Here is a 17,966-nt window from a genome sequence, read left to right as displayed (position 1 = left end):
TATAGTAAAGTTTTTATTTTGTGATTTATTCCAATTATGAAAATTTTAACTCTCTACTTTTATTGTCTGTTTTTCTGTTTTTGTGAAGCACTTTGTTACTTGTATTGAAAAGTGCTATACAAATAAAAGTATTATTATTATTAAGTATTATATTACTGTTCATTCTGGACTGGATGTTACCCTACATACAAATATGAGAGTCATCAAATGGCTTTGCCAAGGTATGCTGTGCATCTCTACTCCTCGAAGAGTAGCAAGTCTGACAGATCTGGACTAACCCAAAGCAGACAACTATTATTTTTATGTCAATGCAGCGACAAAATGTTGCACACATACACTGACCTTCTTTGCACAAGCACCAGCATACTCACAGGGAGTTCATTGAGCTCAGGCACACAAACTACACTCTGATAACTATTCACAGATATTGATGTTGAGGTTGCTGTTGCAAAAAGTTTGTGTTTCTTTGCAGCATATGTTGCGGTTGGGTGTGTGTTATAATAAGAGTAACTTTTATCTTTCCCCTCAAGAATGTAGTGCTGAGAGATTAGACGTGACATTATTTGGTTAAATACATTTTATGTAAGATATATTATTAATATTCTGCATTTATTAAACAGTTAAAAACCTGCAATTCATAGGAAACCAGCACAAATAATGTCCACCTGCCCAAGCCTATTTTAACCCACACAACCCAAAACCACACAATTTGGGCACACATAGGGCGGCCCATGTTACCCCTGGTCATCTCTTTGCAGATGGGCTTGGATTTTTATCATGTTGTGATGGTATCCACAAGTTCAAAGGAATGCAACTACACACAGTCGTGAGGTTAATACCCAATGTTAACAGCTCTGTGTTTTTATAACTTTGTGTTGGGAAATGAAGGCCCTTTGAGGATTTCAAACCCCCACGTCAAATGTTTGCAACTTGTTAACAGACAAGAATGAAGTATACTGTACTTTCCGTCTTTTTCATTTAGTTCAAAACCCAAATGTATCCAAATCACTTCTGATAGATTTGTGTCTGAATGGATATATAACTCATTCTAAAACGTAAATGTATTGGAAAAAACCCAACACTATTATTTCCTCTACCCATTTAATTTAATTTGTCCATTTGGGCAGAGTCAGATGACTGTAGATGTAAACATCTTTAAATTATATCCATAAAGCAATTGTGACAGGATCTTAATGGACTGCCTTGTGGCACCTCAATACTGATAGATTCTGTATCAGGTTTGATGGGCAGTAAAGGGACAGATAGGTATGTTTGTTGAAAATGTATTGACCAGTTAACTTCATGTATGAGTACTGACCTACATAAGAAAATCTCCCTGGATTAAAAATGTTATACTTTTGGGCGTGGTGTTAGCCTAATGGTTAATTTGCACGCCCATGTAGCAGGCTGCCCAAGTTCGTATCCAGCCTGTGGCCTCTGTCACGCATGTCATTCCCCACTCTCTCCCAGTTTCCTACACTATCCACTATCATCTGTTATATAAAATAAGTGTAAGAAGCCCCAAAAATATAACTTAAAAAAAAAAAAAGTTATACTTTTGAAAGAGAAAGAAAACACATCCCTAAATTTTGAGAATACTTTATTACATCAGCCTCTGTGAGAAGTTGCACCTTCTCTTATTAAACAGGTTAAATCACTACAGTTACATTTTAAATCAGTATGTACAATGATATTAACACACAAAATATTCTCAAAACTGCTCCTTGCAGAGCCTGCTCTACATCGCCAATTTTTTACAACAGTTATAGTTTTCCTCAACACCTTTGAGCTTTCACCTTCGATCTGAGCCGACAGTGAAAGATGAAAAAAAAAAGTTCTATTCTTATGAATCATTAGTTGACTGTGTGTATAAACAGATGCAGTGAGACACCTTTGGGTTACTGTATGTGGATCCAGTGAATGACACACCTCGGGCCAAACACACATAAAGGAAGGGCAAAGGCAGAAATGAGACTGAATCTTCCCCTCATCTCGTTTGGTCACTTGCCACAAGGGCTGGGTATGAATAATCATTATCGTATAAGCAGTGATTGAACTCAGTCTAAGGCTCTGATTACAACAGTTAGCACCAAATTTGGCATTGAACTAGGTCAGTCTGGTTCTTTGAGCGTTGTGTGATACTAAAGTTTTCCTTCTTTCAAAAAAATCTGTACCTTATGAAAACTTCTTCACCTCTTAAACTGTCATGTGCTGAAACTTTTGGCACCAGGGTTGTGTCAAAATCTGTTTCCAAAAGTATTTTCCTCTGTTATCTCTGCATTACTTAAACATAATCTAGATTATTAACACTAAATTAAGCCCTAAACTCCCAAACACAAAGGGCAGTGCCAGTGAACACAGCATTTTTTATGGTATCAGAGTTTGACGGATCATATCAAATGTGCATCCATACCCAGCCTTATCAACCCCTCTGAAGCCGAATCAGTCTTTGTCATTTCAAAAAGAAAAACATGTCATGAAACATCAGCTCACGTTTAATATGTCTCTGTGCTCCAAATGAAAGCAGAGAAGTGTGACAACAACCAGATGAATGTGTAACCTGCGTCAACTTGACAAAACAATGTCATACAGACCTTCAGTGAATGAAGCAGTGCCTCCCTGTGTTCAAAATGAGAAGTGTAACAAACATGATGACGACACCAAACATTTCAACATGCACCAATACCATAGCCTGGAGTGGAACATGATTTAATTAAATGTTGAAGACCTAAAAGGAATGTTAAAAAATGTACAAAATAAGAAGGCTACTGATTGACACTATGAAACACAGCGGTGCACACTAATCTCCCACTTCATTTCAATGAGTTTCTTCATGGAAGGATCATGTTTTTCCTCAAAGATCTTTCCAGTGACTTGTACACTATACACACATCCACATGAATAAGTATAAAAGCAAGAAATAATAAAAACAGTCACTCAGTCAGGTTTGAGTACCTTAAAATGCATGTACGAGCAGATTCTCATTTCTAGTTTCACACCAAAGAAAAAGATAAATTAGACTCTGAAACGTGAGTGTGTGTGTGTGTGTGAGAGTGCATATTTGTGTGTGTGTGTGCAAATAAGAGTGTCCAGCTGACGTGAACCGTATATGTGTAATACAGATCTATACTTGGTTGAAATGTATTCAGCAGTATTTGTGTTGGGTCACAACATTACAGAAAAAAGGATCTATCAGAGGTAGAGAGCGGCACTGACACACAAAGAGTCCCAGCATGAGGCTTTAACAAGAGGGCTCAGAGAAACTGATGAGTTATCATTTTCAAACATGTCACGTCCATGTCAGGGAAAAGCCAACACAGTTGGATGAAAGACATGTGAAGAAAATGTATTTGAATTAAAAGTTCATGGGGGACAAATAATTAAAACTTATTAATTAAAAAGATTTGACTTTTAAAAGTCAGACTTTAAAACTTTTTCAAATAAATCTTAAAAATCAACAGTTTACTTGAAATTCAGACTTAAATCTTGAATTCCTTAATTTGTTCTCTAAGTTCTACATTTAATCTCAAAGTTTTGACTTTACTTTGGACATATTGACCTTGAATTTGGATCTATTTAAATCTGTCAGAGATCATGATCAGAATTCTCACTTTTTTGTTGGATTGTCACTTGAAATTCAGATTTCTAACTTGATTGGCATTAAAAAAAAACAACAACAACCCCAAAAAGTCCTCAAGGAAAAAAACAAAAACAAGACAAATGATGAGAACAGTTAAAAAAGCAGTGACAGTTTTGGGTATAAAGTCAGCGAAAGGAGTTTAACCTTCCAGAAAAACGTTGAGTTGAAGTTGAAACTGAAATGTATTTTCTGTAGAAACTGAGTTCACTACACTGTGCACTAGAAACAAGGAATATGAAAATATCAGATGCAGATTGAGTACCAGGGCAACACGGATAACTGTCGACACACACATACACACACTAATCACCATACACAACAAAGAAATAACTTCGGACCGTACAGCAGTGACAAGCACAAAAGGCATAAGAGGTACCGCTTCATAAAATTCACTCCAGAGTTTTGGGGATATGAGGCTGCTGTAACATCTGAATGTGTCAGTCTTCAGATCAGCTGCCTGGACCAGCTGGTTTCTGTAACATGAGAGCCGCTGTGTGAGACCATCACGTTTGTAGTCCAGCGCTTTATGAGGAAATAAAAAAATGCTCCTCTGTTTTCTCTTCTTAGGGACAGCAGGCCTGGCCGGTTCAGTCACACATCCCTTCTTTGTGTGTACGAGCTGTCTTTCTTCTCTTGGATTACAGCTTCAGATACAGATTGATAATCAGCCAACACCACAACAGTTCAGACGGTGCTCTGATGTGAACGTTGATGCCAAACTGAATCCTCCGCAGTGTTAAAAAATTATCTTCAAAAACTTGAACTCTTCCTCCATGAAGGGAGAATGATACTATTCTCCCATTAGTCTGTCTGGCGCTCTCCTGCTTCAGTTCAGCCTGCAGGGTACAAGTCCATCTATTCCACTCCCACTCCTGTCCCACTCGGTTTACGCAGCTCTGGTGGGTGTTTCCTCTGTCACAAGTCAGTGACTTTATTTTCCACTGCGGCTGCGATCTGCTGCAGTCTGTAACCAAGCTGCATTTTCTGAGCTGTGGGGTCTTCCTCCAGCGCTGTGATGATCTGATGAGAGGAAGGAGACATCACAGAGATGGATGGAGAGGAAGGAAAAGATAGATGACAAAGAAAATATATTAGTTTAAGGAACCGATCGAGCAGGACGATTTAAAAAATACATCAACGTTGACATTCTCCTTTACAGCAATATTACGGCCAATATATTGTCTGTCTTGCAGAAATAAAAATATGGATGAACTTCCTTCAACTCTATGACACAAAATCTGAAATGATTTGAATTCGCCCAGAAGAAAAAAAGAACACAGATCATGAAAATCAAGATAAATGATCAAATCATGTGAAACCATCAGCAAAAAAATCTTTGGGTCATTTTGGACCGGGACTTGTGTCTTGAGTCTCAAGTGAAGAAAGTTGTCCAGTCCTGTTTTTAACAACTCAGAAATATATCAAAGGTAAAGTCCATCATTTGGTCTAAAGATTTAGAAAAACTCATTCATGCTTTATTTCCTGTCGCCTTGACTTCTGTAATTCACTATACACCTGTCTCAACCAGAAATCAATCCACCGCCTTAATAAGGTACAAAACGCAGCAGCTCGGCTTTTAAGTAGAACATGTTCTCACATCACCCCAAATTTAACATCCCTGCACTGGCTACTTGTTGTTTTTAGGATTGATTTTAAGATAGTTTTAATCACGTTTAAGGCACAACATTGACTCGACCCTCAATACATTTCTTGAGCTTTCATCATCCCATGAACAAGGACTCTGTCTGAGGTCTTCTGGTAGTGCTCTGCTAGCTTTTCCTAAGTCTAAACTGAAAACTAAAGGGGACAGAGCCTTTGCTGTCAGAGCCCCCTGACTGTGGAACAGCCTGCAGAATCAGTCCCTAATTTTATTTCATTACTCAAGACAAACCTTTATAGACACAAATAAAGAAAGTTGTCCAGTCCTGTTTTTATCAGCTCAGAATTATTTCTTAAAAAGATTTAGAAGACCTCATTCACACTTTAATGTCCTCCCGCCTTGACTTCAGTAATTTACATGACACCTGTCTCAACCAGAAATCTATCCAACGCCTTCAGAAGCAGGTCAGCTTTTAACCAGAACTAAAATTTTCCCACATCACCCCAATTTTAGAATCCCTAGATTAGCTCCCTGTTGTTTTTAGGATTGATTTTAAGACATATTTAATCACGTTTGAAGCACAACATGGACTCGCCCCTCCATATATCTTTGAGAATTTATCTCCCCAAGAACCAGGACTCAGTCTGAGATCCTCTGGCAGTGCTCTGCTGGCTGTTCCAAGGTCTAAACTGAGAACTAAAGGCAACAGGGCCTTCACTGGAACAGCCTGCCAGAGGATATCAGGCTTGCAGAGTCAGTCCATAATTTGATTTCACTAATGAATATAACACCTTTATAATAAAGCTTTTATTTTATGAGTGTATTATTATTTTTTAACATTTACCGCTCTACTTTCATTGTCTGTTTTTGTGAAGCACTTTGTTACTTCTACTGAAAAGTGCTATACAAAAACTTTGTATATGTGTCTGAACTTTTGACAGAATTCATCAGCAGCAGGTTTTAAAAAGATGCCAAAATGAAACAACTCTTGCTTTTAAACCCTATTTATATTCTGTTAACCCAACATCTCTCTCCGATCACCTGCAGAGCCTGTGTCAAATGTCACAGGTTATACACTGTAAAAACTCACAACCAAGGAGGTGTTTTTGTCTTGTTTCTAGTAGAAGATACATTCACCTGAAGAGTCCAGAAAAAGGTCTTATTGTAAGATATTAGGAGCCAAAAGGAAGACCTAAATAACTTGTAATGAGTTAAAAAAAAATCTGCCAATGGGGTAAAAAAAAAGTACTGTACTTGGTTAAGTTACTTGAAGTAAGAATAATGTCATTGCTGAGCAGTGTTGACAAATAATCTGCGTAGTACTTTTATTATTATAATTATTATTATATTTTCTGTTTAGATTGGTGGTGCAGAATAGTGTTCAGCATGATGTCCAAGTAGGCACAGCTGAATCAAGTTCTGCTGACTGCAAACGCCCTAGCATCTGATTTAGAAACGTCTGCATGTGTATTGAACCTGTTAGTGGTTCCCAAAGCAGGGAACCACTTATATTTTATAAGGCAGCCTAAAAGTTTTGTAAACTAATTTGATGTCTTGCATTTTTCAAAATATTTTTTTTTAAACTACCATCAGGATCAGAGTTGGGAGAAAAGCTGAAGACAGAGGAATTATCTTTGTCCGTCTAGAGCATTAGAAAGATTTAAAACACTGCTGGTTTAATACAGCTTCTCCTCTATACATCTAGTATTTGAAATTCAAAACACACATTTGAGGCCTTAATGGAACTCTAAGGAAGACATCATCATCAAGCCTCTCTTGAACAATAAACACACCTGGTCGTAGTATTTGTTGATGTACTTGTACAGCTCGTGCAGAGCCACCAGGTAGTTCAGCTCTCCAGAGTAATTCTGAAACACAAAACATTCATGTGTGAGGTCAAACTCTGAGTCTCTGAATCTCTCCACACTGTAGGCTCTGAGGAGGAGCTGCACTCACCCGAGACAGCTCAGCCAGAGCAGAGTTCATCTCCTGGTCGCTGGCCGAGATGGTCTGCCTGATGTCGGCGTAGTACCTGAAAACATCACACGATAACAGTCAGTTCAACATGCACAAGTGAGGTTACAGACTGTTTATTCAGCTGATGTAGAAGTTTACTAAACAGGAAGATATTTTTAACTCAAGATGAGCGCTTTTATTGAAGGGTTAGGATTTTATTTGTTAAATTAAAGAGCAAAATATACCGGGTCCTTTTATTTCAAGATGTTTGTTTGTAATTGATGTAAATTGATTTTTTTAGATGTCGTGTTGTCAGTGTAGTGAAATCTGAGCCCACCTTTCCACCATCTGCTTGTATCGGGGGATGTCTCTGGCATACAGCAGCTTGTTGATGGGAGAGTCCTGAGCAAAGAGAACAAAGGGAGTGAGAACCACATAAAGGCAGATGGACAGGAGGCTGTTTGTCTCATAGTCATCAACTCTACTTGGCAGGGCTGCACAGCTGCTATAAACCCTGAAACAACATTAACAAGATATCCCTCCACATCCAGCCTCACCCGTCCCAGCTTGTGCTCAGCGATGGTGCAGGAGTCCATGAAGGTCTGTGCAATGACAGAGAGCACGGCGTCCACGTGGTCCGACGCCTGGACGTCAAATATGAACTGAGGGTTCTTCACAATGTTGATCCAGAAACGCAGAGGCAGACTGAAGAGATGAAGGAGGACTTAGAATCATAACTCAAACATTTACAGCAGTGTTTGGTCCACTATGATATAATGAATAAAGACTTTTAAACCATCATATAACTCTACAACGTTGACCGTCTGTCTACTTGTGTTAGTGTGAGTCTTTGCTGTACCTGTTGGTCTTCCAGATGTGTATCGTCTCTGGGTCAGAGATGCCATGTTGTCCCGCCTGGTCGTCCAGCAGGTCAAAAAAGTATTTGACAGCCAGCGGGACAGGACGGCTGGTGCTGAGGATCACTGTGAACAGGTCATCCACAAACTTCTGCAGCGTCCCCTGAAGAACAAAAAAGAGGAAGAGAGTGGTTTCTTAAGTCAGCTTGCTTTCTGTTAAATGTTAAAAAGTGGACTAAACAGAAATCTTATTCATCAGTGTGTGTGTGTGTGTGTGTGTGTGTGTGTGTGTGTGTGTGTGTGTGTGTGTGTGTGTGTGTGTGTGTGTGTGTGTGTGTGTGTCTGGTGTGCATGTGTGTGTACCTTCATGGAGAGCAGGCGGGTCAGGTAGATCTCAGGGATGGCCTTGGCCCGCTCTCTCTCCCTCAAGCTGCCTCTGCGGTGTTTGGGCAGCTCCGGCTCCTCGCTGGCTTTCACCAGATGCCACAGCCGGACTCCGCCTTCGTCTGCGTCCTCCAACATTGGAGTCTCTGCACGTTGAGAAGATTTCACAGCGTCATTTAGCATAATTCATCGACAGAAATACATAAAACTTATCATGTTCGTTTCTTCATTTAGAAAAAAAAGAAATTTAGAAAGATTTATTTGTAAATTTAATGAAAATAGAGAAAAGTTATGAAGTGAACATACTCTCTCCTGCCACGTAGTCATGGTTGTCATGATGAATGTGTTTGCTGTGACGAGGAACGAGCGCTACTGTTGCACCATCAGGGACCTGAAGAACAACATACAGTCAGCACTATCAGAACAAAGCTTCTTTTTCATGATAGAAAACACAAAGTCTTGTTTGAATATAGAGTGTGAACTCAGACCTTATAGTGCTGTAGAGTGTTCAGTCGCTTCCAGTTCCCTTGAACCACAGACGTCAAGTCCTCGTCTGACAGGATGAGATGACCGGCGACACCAGAGCGCCACTCTGAACAACAGACACAGCAGACAGTCAGCACAGTCTGTGTGTGAGCTTATGATAACATGAGAAAATAATTGTCCTGACTACATCTGAACTTTTCAACACAAACATCAGCCAACGTCACAAAGTGTGTTTAATCTTTTACATGAGCAGGGAGGAGAAATAAGATCTCATAGACGCAGGCTGCAAGACGAAGAAAACTAGCCTGTGCTCATGTGACTAAATATTTATCAAATCAAACATTTAAACACTGGTTTTCATCAGGTGGTAGTTTTGTGAAGATAGGGGGGCATACACACATTAGTAATGATTTTCCACACCAACAGGCTCTAAGCTCTGTGATGGTAGGTGTGATCTAATAAGCAGAACAACCAAAAGGAAGAAAATATTATTGAAAAACATATGAACAGATGAATATAACCACAGGAAAGGTATTTTTTATTTTATTTTAGATACTTTCAGTTTGTTTTTTATGTTTTTATTTATTTATTCATTCATTCTGAAACACCAGAGGTCAAAAAGTGTTTGAATTAACTCTCTATGACAATGAGTAAGCTTAATTTACTCCAGCTTTGTGATATATCAGACACATTTGGTAAGTTTGATCACCTCATCAATGATAAAGATGTATTTCAGAGTGCTGTGAACCGACTGTCTCACTGCAGGTGCATTCAGGGACTGTCGTAAAAGTGAACTACAGCCCTGTATTTCGTGTTCATGGCATTTTTATTCGAATCAAGAGAATCAAAATATAGACAAAATGGTCACAGAAAGAATGTTTCTGACTTTTTAGCAGGGACAGGCTGAATTATTTAAATTAAGATATTACACAATTAAAAGTGTTAGAAGAGTGAAAAGTTGATCATTTTAACCCTTTGTTCAACCCTGATACCAATATCTGATCTACTACTTGAATTATTGTAAAGACAAAAAATGTTTTGGCAAAAATCAAAGACTATAATGTTTTAAATTTTCATCGACTAAAACTAGACTAATACTTTAAAGGACTGAAAAGACTGAAATGTGACTAAAACTAACAGGCATTTCTGTCTAAAGACTAAGACTACATCTAAAATTGCTGCTAAAATGAACACTGCTTCACCAATCACAGATGAGGATGGTTTCATGTCCTATCCTTTTTTGAAAATCAGTGTGTGTGAACCCACATGTGAGATGATACCATTACAACTAGAGCGACACTATGTGATAACCTGTCATATATGCTCCATGTTTATGTGCACACACACTTTAAGATGTTTGGTGTTATTCCTGGTGGTGTTTTCATAAGTGTTCTTGAATGAGGATAAACAGCACATAATGTAATTTAAGTGTAGTGACAACTTTGGTGAAACTAAGCAGTAAAATAACTTTCCTGTAATTACTCTGGTCTTGCTGTAGGGGGCGTCACTGCACCACAAATACAACATACTTGAACATCTAGTCTACCCATTCACAGTTTTTCTCTCTCACTGCTGAAAATGAAACTCTGAGAAGCTAAAAGCATCAAGTGAGGGATGTGGTGTTTTAAGATTCTCACCCAGGTCCAGTGAGTCTGCGTGGGGTCGGTGGGAGAAGGAGGTGCTCTTGTACACCTGATCCAGCAGCTTCTCTTTCACCTGAGTGATGGTGTCACAGTCCAAAACTTTGGAGGGCAGCGGCTGGCTCTCATTGACTCCTCCACCCTGGACCAACACATTCAGAGTCTGCAGAAGAAGAAACAAGTTAATATAGAAACAGCTTTATGAAGGCGAAGGTGGAAGACTCCTAAATGATCATATATATTAAGAGTCAGAGTCCTCCTCACCAGGGTCTTGTACTCCACGTCTTCTCGCAGCAGGCGGTTGTCGTTCAGAGTGTACTTGGCCTTCCCTGTCACAGCGTCCACCGGGCCTTTATCTACCTGGTGCTTTATGGCCCGGAACAGCATGTAGAGAGACTCCCCCGCAGAGTCCTGCATAAATATTCAAACACACACAGACATGCAGAAGTTAATCAGGAGAGCCTCACACACTCTGCAGGAGAGGATGTATGGTTCAAATAACATGGATGCAATAACATGCACATTCTTCAACCTATGTGAAATCAGTGACTCGCTGCTGAGCAGGAAACAGATTTCAATTCAACAAAACATTGGACATATTTTTATTACACATACTTTTACTATTTACTGCAGCTTGCTTGACACATTGTTTTTTGCAACTCTTTGAGCTCAGCGTGGGAACAGAAGAGATGGGATTCCCCTTTGCACTTTACAGATGTCAATCCATCCATTTGCAAGAAAAGTTATGTTGGAAGTTTCAGACTTTACAGTTTCACATATTCAAATAACTTAACTAGAAATATGACAAAACAAGTTGTTTTTATCCATCTGTACCTCACAGTCAACACTACTGCAGGCTGTGCTCTACTGCTGTGCAGGTGGCTGGCAGGGTGGTGATAACAGATTGTACCAGCTTGTTTCTACCAGCTGCGCAAAATCTCTCGATCATCCATGCATTCTATATATACATATTTTGCACTCTGTAAAGCACTTTGTAAACCTGTTTTTAAAATGTGCTGTATAAATAAATCTTATTATTATTATCATTATTATTATTATTACTAGAGCTACACATCTGCATGGAAACTGCACATTGCTGAACGCAAAGAAAGTCTTCATGCAGGAACACACTTTAACCTTTTCCCTCTGGAGGCCCTTCAGAAACATACACCGGGGCCTCAGATACCTGGAGGAGGTTTCTTTCATAAATTCAAGAGGGGAGAGATGTAAGATCTTCTTTTGCTGAGAAGTAAGTCAGTTCTAGTTTCCTTTTCTTCCTTGTGTAAATACAATTGACTCCATTCTAAGGACTTGAGCAAAATTGAGATAGAAAATACAAAATCCAAATAAAGTAGGGATGTTAACAATTAATCTAGTGTTGATTCATTTATTGTTCAGAACTTACTTGAACAAGTTTATTTGTTTCTGATTTTCTATCTGGTGGAACAAACATCATGTGGTCTCATATTCTGTTCAGCTATCAGGGAGGTGTTTTAAGTTTAAAGCATGTTTTGATGTGAATCAGCTGACTGAAGGTGTCTCCACATGCAGTTTTTGTCTCCGCCTCCAGACTTATTATGACCCGGTTGCGCTCCTGGCTGACACCTGACCGCGTTCCCATGCTTATTTTACTCAATAAGAATGAGTAGACAGAAAACTGGACACTGTGAGTCTGAAATATGTTTCTGGTCAGTTCCCCTGTTGCAATAAAGCCACATTTTTTGCCTGCTCCACAGGTTGATATTCAGCGTGATTTACATGTTTTACGCCTCATTGTGATCAGTAAATATTCAATACCATCAGTTATATACATTGTGTCACTAAGGAAAATTTGATTCAGGGAAAAAAATGCATTTGGCATCGTTTATGACATGAAAAACGTCCATGTTTTTTTAAAGATTATTCAATAATTGATCGTTAACATTTCCAAAGATCAATCACGGAGATTACTTAAAATTGACATTCCTATGATAAAGAGAGGGATGGGACCAACACAAGAACAAGGTCTTCTCAACACCAAATACAACATGACATGCTTAGGGAACTAAAGTTTCTTTATCACAGCATTTCATTCACAAAGAAGGGTCCAGGTTAAGATCAAACTTAAAAAATTCCATGAAAGGTCAAAGGTTGCATTAAAAAGTGTTATTCTCGATCGTCCTTATTGTTTTGACTAATAATACATTTATGATGCAGCTGTAATATAATCATGTCTTATGTGCTGACTGACCCTGAGGAAGGCATAGAGGCAGATAGACATCCAGTTGGTCAGCAGCTTCTCCACCACCGTCTCCGTCCTTCAGAGAAAAACACACACAGTTAAATCACATCTTAAACTTGAACCTGTAACCCCACCTTCAGCGTCCTCTGTCATCTTACCGGCGCAGCATCAGTTTAGGATTCTTGGCCACGTACTGCTCCACCAGGTCATTCAGGAGAGTTTTCAGGATGTCTGTGAAATACTCCAGTTTGCCGTGCAGTGACACCGTCAGCAGAGACGCCACGTACGCCCGGTCTCTGGGAGAGAAAGTCCTCTGACTCTCCAGAGTGTGGATGAACTGAGAGAAGAAGAAAACAGCAAATTGTTACTCCGCTAGTGTCCTTCTTAGAGGACAATATCAGTATCACTGTATGTTTTTACATTTTCTAAGCCATAGATTAAAAAACTTAGCGCAGCTGAACAGGCAGGGACATAACCTCCGCGGGCTAACAGGCTGGGTCAAAGTGCGTCCACTAAACGTGTTAGTTTTTGCCACTGACAGGATAAGATTGTTTTGTTAAGTGTCTGACAGCATTACATAAGGATCCCTAAAGATACAGAGCGTGATGTTTATGTTAGATCCTTTTTTCTTTAAGCAGAAACAGCTGTTTCATCGCTGCGTTAGGAGGCACAGACTCCATTCATAAAGACAGTAATGCTACGTAGCAGTCACTGGTCCACAGCTGCCCTCATCTGTTATTATTTTTGAGTTCTGTCTGAATTCGGGGTTTTAAATGTCTTGTTCAGATCCAACCCAAAAGATGTATATAACAATACAAACTAGAAGTTGTAGGTAAAAGAAGAAAAGAAGAGAAATGCACAGAGCATAAATATATTTTTAAAAGCAAACTCAAGACCTACCTTTTTAGTCTCGTTTTTAACTGAGTTTTATTCCTAAATAAAGTTGTATTTCACCTTACTTTACTTACTTACTTATTAATTAATTTATTTATTTATTCATTATCTATTTCAAATTTTAGTCACTTTTTACTTATTTAATTACATTTTAATTCTTTATTTTAAGTATAGCATCTTATTTTCTGTTAGTGGTTTAATCTTTTAGTGTTTTATTATCTTAGAAATGTATTTTATTTTGGTTAGTTTAATTTCCTGTGTTTAATTTAAACGTCTTATGTTTCCTCATCAAGATATCATGAGAGCGTTTCCTCAGTTTGTTTAGAAACTTCTTTTTTCTTTTTCATTTATTTTCTTTTTATTGTTTTTATCATTATTGTTGAATATATTGTGTTCTTAACCTTAGGATTTTGGGGTGGGTCTGGAGTTATATCTTTCTTTTTCTTAATTTATTCTATTTTAAGTTGTTTTTATGTACAGCACTTTGTGTTCCAATATCATTGTATGAAAAGTGCTTTATAAATAATGTCTGATTGATTGATTGATTGAAATGACTCCCTGTTCTGCATGATGCATGATGTCTTGGTGTTTTTACACCCCTTAAAAACAATCTGAGCCTGCTCTCTGATCGGCCCCTAAAGACTCCTGTGCAGCCATGAAAGCTGTGTCACAGCTGCCAGCTGAGGCAATCTTCTGGGGCATCTCCAACACGGCCTGAAACTACTAAACATTTACATATTAAAGCATGTGCCAAGGTTAAAAAATACCACAGCTCCCTTAGCTCATGTCACCGGTGGGGAAGATGTCTACCTTGGTGAGGAAGAGTTTACTGTTGAGCAGGTTGGACAGCTGCACCAGACCCTGCTCCACCGTTTGCCGGCGACACTCCTGGACGTCCAGGTCCCGTCTCAGCGGAGACTCTCTGTGGCCAGGGAAGAAAATGCGCTCTGCATACATCCGGTAGTCGAGGAAAGGGATGCCGGTGCCCACCAGGTCGCTGGACATGTCCATCATCTCTGTCATCAAGTCTAAGCAAGAGGGAGAGGAGGAGGAGGAGGAGGAGGAGGGGGAATCAGGGTTGTTATTTTCAGTTCCTACCATGTAATATTGAAAGTGTGTCTGGGTGGATTCGTGTTGGGAGGTAGGAGCTGCTAAATATTGACACTGGACACTGTTGACAGACTAAAAAACTCCTCTGAAGCAGACGTGTGGGATGAGAGGAACATTTCATCCAGGATGGGTGATGTAATGGGATGATTTCATGAGGCCGGTGTTAAAACAAAGTGGATCTGTTGGCCTCTTCAAACTAAAATAAACGTCCCTCTCTCAACCTCCTTCCTCTCTTTCCTGCACTCTCTTTTGTCTCTTACCTGTGAACTCTTTCTTGCAGCGGTCCCTCACACTGGTTTCCAGGTTCTCTAGCTGGATCTGGACCTTCTTGTAGTCTCTCAGAGCCTGTTTACTCTTCCTCCTGACAAAGGATGACAAAGACAGGAGCAGAGGATCAGACAGAGATAGAGCAGAGAGGACAAGTAAAACCAGTTTCACACTGGATTAGTGGGAATCCAGTAAACCTGAGAAAAGGTTGACTCAAGTAACTTGACCCAACAAACCCCGCCACCCCCCCACCCTCCATCAGTGAGGGTCAGGACTAATCACAAAGTCAAGCCAGGCTCAGAGAATGAAAACACTACCTGATTTGGTAACAACCAGAGGTGACTACACTGATCCCCCCTCAGAGCGGCACATGTGAGGAACTTCATCATCCCTCTGTCTAATGTTATTATGTAGAGGTTATCTCAGATCATTGATTCTTTGCACTCTGAAACTAGACTCCTCCTCCGAGCCCAGTACTGTACCTTTAAGCTAAAAATCCCTAACTTAATGCTCCAGAAAATTTACATGATTTTAGTTAAAAGCATATTTATGTACATAATAAGTTTTAATCTCAATCCCACTGAGAGGGATCCCTTAGACCACATGGGTCTACTTCCTGTCATGTGCTGCAGGTGTTTTATTCAACTTCAAAACTTTCTTTGAGTTTCTTTTACATTTTTTCCCCTCAATGTTTTCATTGTTTTCCATTTCTACTGTATCATTGTTCCACAGATACCTCTGCGTTGTAGTTTGGGGGGCCTCAGTCAAAAGCAATATTTGCACCTTCATGTTCAAGTTCGCAACAAGTCCTGGTTTAAGTCTCAGAGGAGAACGTTGATCGTGAATTGTTTTACCAAATTAATTTGGTGTCCGTGAGCAGCTTTAGATTATCACAATATTTAGTCATTACTCCTTAGTACAGATGTTTGTTGACATCTCTATATTTTTTCTCTGAACGTATCATGGCGTATCGTGCAAACATAGCTGTCATTAAAAAATGACAATTACCATTAAAAAAAACCCTGAAATATTGTCACAGTCCTTAATACATACAGCATACAACAACTGTTGGAGCCATTTACATCGTTTCATATATTTGATTATTTTTACTTTAATCAATTAATTAATTGTTATTTAATTTAAGGTAATTATATGATTATGTTTGATGCCTTAGGTGTGATTCATATATTCCGTTACTCAATTTATAGGTTGATAGTTTTGCACCGGGTGACGTGTATATAGATGGGCAGGTAAGATAGGAGGGGCGGACACCGGGCAAGGTGAATGTTTTTTTACCAGGAGATTTGAAAGCACAAAGATGCTACCTATTGTTTTAAAGAAACCCTTTTTTGTTGTTCAATAAAACACCAAATAAACTGCATACTTGGCAGGACATTAACAATCTTTGGACCCCGTGTATGATCCACTCTCTCTGTGCCCTGTGGCCTGTTTTGATTTGAGTTTTGCTTTTTTGTAAAGTTGACAAAGTCAAATAGCCACTACAGTAATATTGTACAACTAATTGGTCAATAGTGGGGGGTGGTAGTGGTTCTTTAAGTTGGTTGCTACCCACTATAAAGGAGAAGGAAGACGAAGAAGTAGCAACAGCAGAAGAATAATAGTTAGTAACCAGCTAGCTACTTAGCCTTTACTGCAGTGTGCTGCAGCACAAATCATGTTGGAGTTTGTTGAGTTTATTAGTTACCCTCCATCTTAATTTGTCTCAAACTTCATAAATCCAGCTCAGTAAAAACCCGAACAGGATCACACTCCAACCACAAACCTGTAAATGAGCACGATGATGAGGACGATGAGGGCAACAATCGACGCTCCAACGCCAACTCCAATCTGAGCCTCCAGAGGGAAGGTGGCCAGGCCGAGGTTGTCGTACTGAACCTTTCCCAGGGAGAAGTTCAGGTTGCCCATTTGGACCTGGAACACACATATACACAAAAATACACACACAGTCAGAGACTTCAAACTTGACTCTCTCTGGTTATTTCGTATCACAGTGTCAGCACGGAGGACTCACGGTGAATTCGGGCAGGTTGTCGGAGCCCTCACGCTTCTTGCCGTTGTGTACAGGTGAGGGTTGTTGAGGTGGAGGCTCACAGTACAGGTGGTTTCTGGTGAGGGTCTTCACAGCACACACCCCCTCCCCGACCAACACTACCACCTCCTCCTTAGTGATGGCAAGGTCCAGATTTTCACCCTGGTGACACAAGGAGATGGAGAGTTTTAAAATTCAAAAGCCAAGAAAGTTGTTGAGAGGCTCATTCTTTTCACACTTTTAAAACTAGTAATCTAAGTATCTTCGAAAATGCAGCGTTATGAAAAATTCACCCCCGTATAGTGTGTGACGATAGAGAAATGAACTATTCAGGCTGAACTGATTTTTTGTTCCAGGTTGTAAACATGTTTATTTCTGCTGTAAAGATCGTCTTTTTTGAATGGGTGTGTATGTGGTTTCTGGTACTTCCGGATCCAGCCTCAAGCGGACACTCGATGAACTGCTGTTTTTAACACTTCCACATTTGCTTCAATTCTTGCAGCTGGAGGTTGCCCCTTGCTTTAAACCTGTACATTTGACAATTTAAGGTTTCAGCATTAGACAAACTAACAATGTCATTAACAACTACTCCCTCTCACCTCCAGCTGGATAAAGCTGCCGGGGTTGTAGCGGTAGGCCTTCACAGGGTCCTGCTGGTTCAGGGGCCGCAGGAAGGGATTAGGTTGGTAGCTGAAAGTCTGGGAGTTCAGACTGTTGAAGTCAAAGCGCAGGTTGTCCAGCAGAAACTCCACGGTGACCTTTGACCTCAAGACAGAGGAATCCACCATGGGCGAACGACAGAGGATGAGGGTGGAGGAGTTCACCTCGCAGCGCTCCATGAACTGATGACACGGAGAAGTG

General features: G+C 39.8%; 1 protein-coding gene across 2 annotated transcripts in view; it reads right to left on the bottom strand.

The window, feature by feature from the left end:
- Window positions 1-1,583: 1,583 nt before the first annotated feature.
- plxnb1b (plexin b1b) overlaps window positions 1,584-17,966 on the bottom strand; it is a 127,646-nt gene continuing 111,263 nt past the window's right edge. For both annotated transcript variants that reach the window (XM_034681524.1, XM_034681533.1), the window contains 18 exons: window positions 17,705-17,947; window positions 17,088-17,267; window positions 16,839-16,987; window positions 15,049-15,149; window positions 14,489-14,706; window positions 12,943-13,121; window positions 12,794-12,860; window positions 10,828-10,974; window positions 10,561-10,726; window positions 8,926-9,029; window positions 8,744-8,828; window positions 8,417-8,583; window positions 8,056-8,216; window positions 7,754-7,901; window positions 7,534-7,598; window positions 7,197-7,272; window positions 7,034-7,108; window positions 1,584-4,660 (listed from right to left, as the gene is read on the bottom strand). In XM_034681524.1, the coding sequence (XP_034537415.1) occupies window positions 4,556-4,660; window positions 7,034-7,108; window positions 7,197-7,272; window positions 7,534-7,598; window positions 7,754-7,901; window positions 8,056-8,216; window positions 8,417-8,583; window positions 8,744-8,828; window positions 8,926-9,029; window positions 10,561-10,726; window positions 10,828-10,974; window positions 12,794-12,860; window positions 12,943-13,121; window positions 14,489-14,706; window positions 15,049-15,149; window positions 16,839-16,987; window positions 17,088-17,267; window positions 17,705-17,947 (2,436 nt within the window). In that variant the 3' untranslated portion in view covers window positions 1,584-4,555. The remainder of the gene's footprint in view (window positions 4,661-7,033; window positions 7,109-7,196; window positions 7,273-7,533; window positions 7,599-7,753; window positions 7,902-8,055; window positions 8,217-8,416; window positions 8,584-8,743; window positions 8,829-8,925; window positions 9,030-10,560; window positions 10,727-10,827; window positions 10,975-12,793; window positions 12,861-12,942; window positions 13,122-14,488; window positions 14,707-15,048; window positions 15,150-16,838; window positions 16,988-17,087; window positions 17,268-17,704; window positions 17,948-17,966) is intronic.

This window comes from Notolabrus celidotus, chromosome 1 (assembly GCF_009762535.1).
Source record: "Notolabrus celidotus isolate fNotCel1 chromosome 1, fNotCel1.pri, whole genome shotgun sequence".
Lineage (NCBI taxonomy): Eukaryota > Metazoa > Chordata > Actinopteri > Labriformes > Labridae > Notolabrus > Notolabrus celidotus.
The sequence above is the reverse complement of the archived record's forward strand: the minus strand, read 5'-3'. Positions and strand labels throughout refer to the sequence as shown.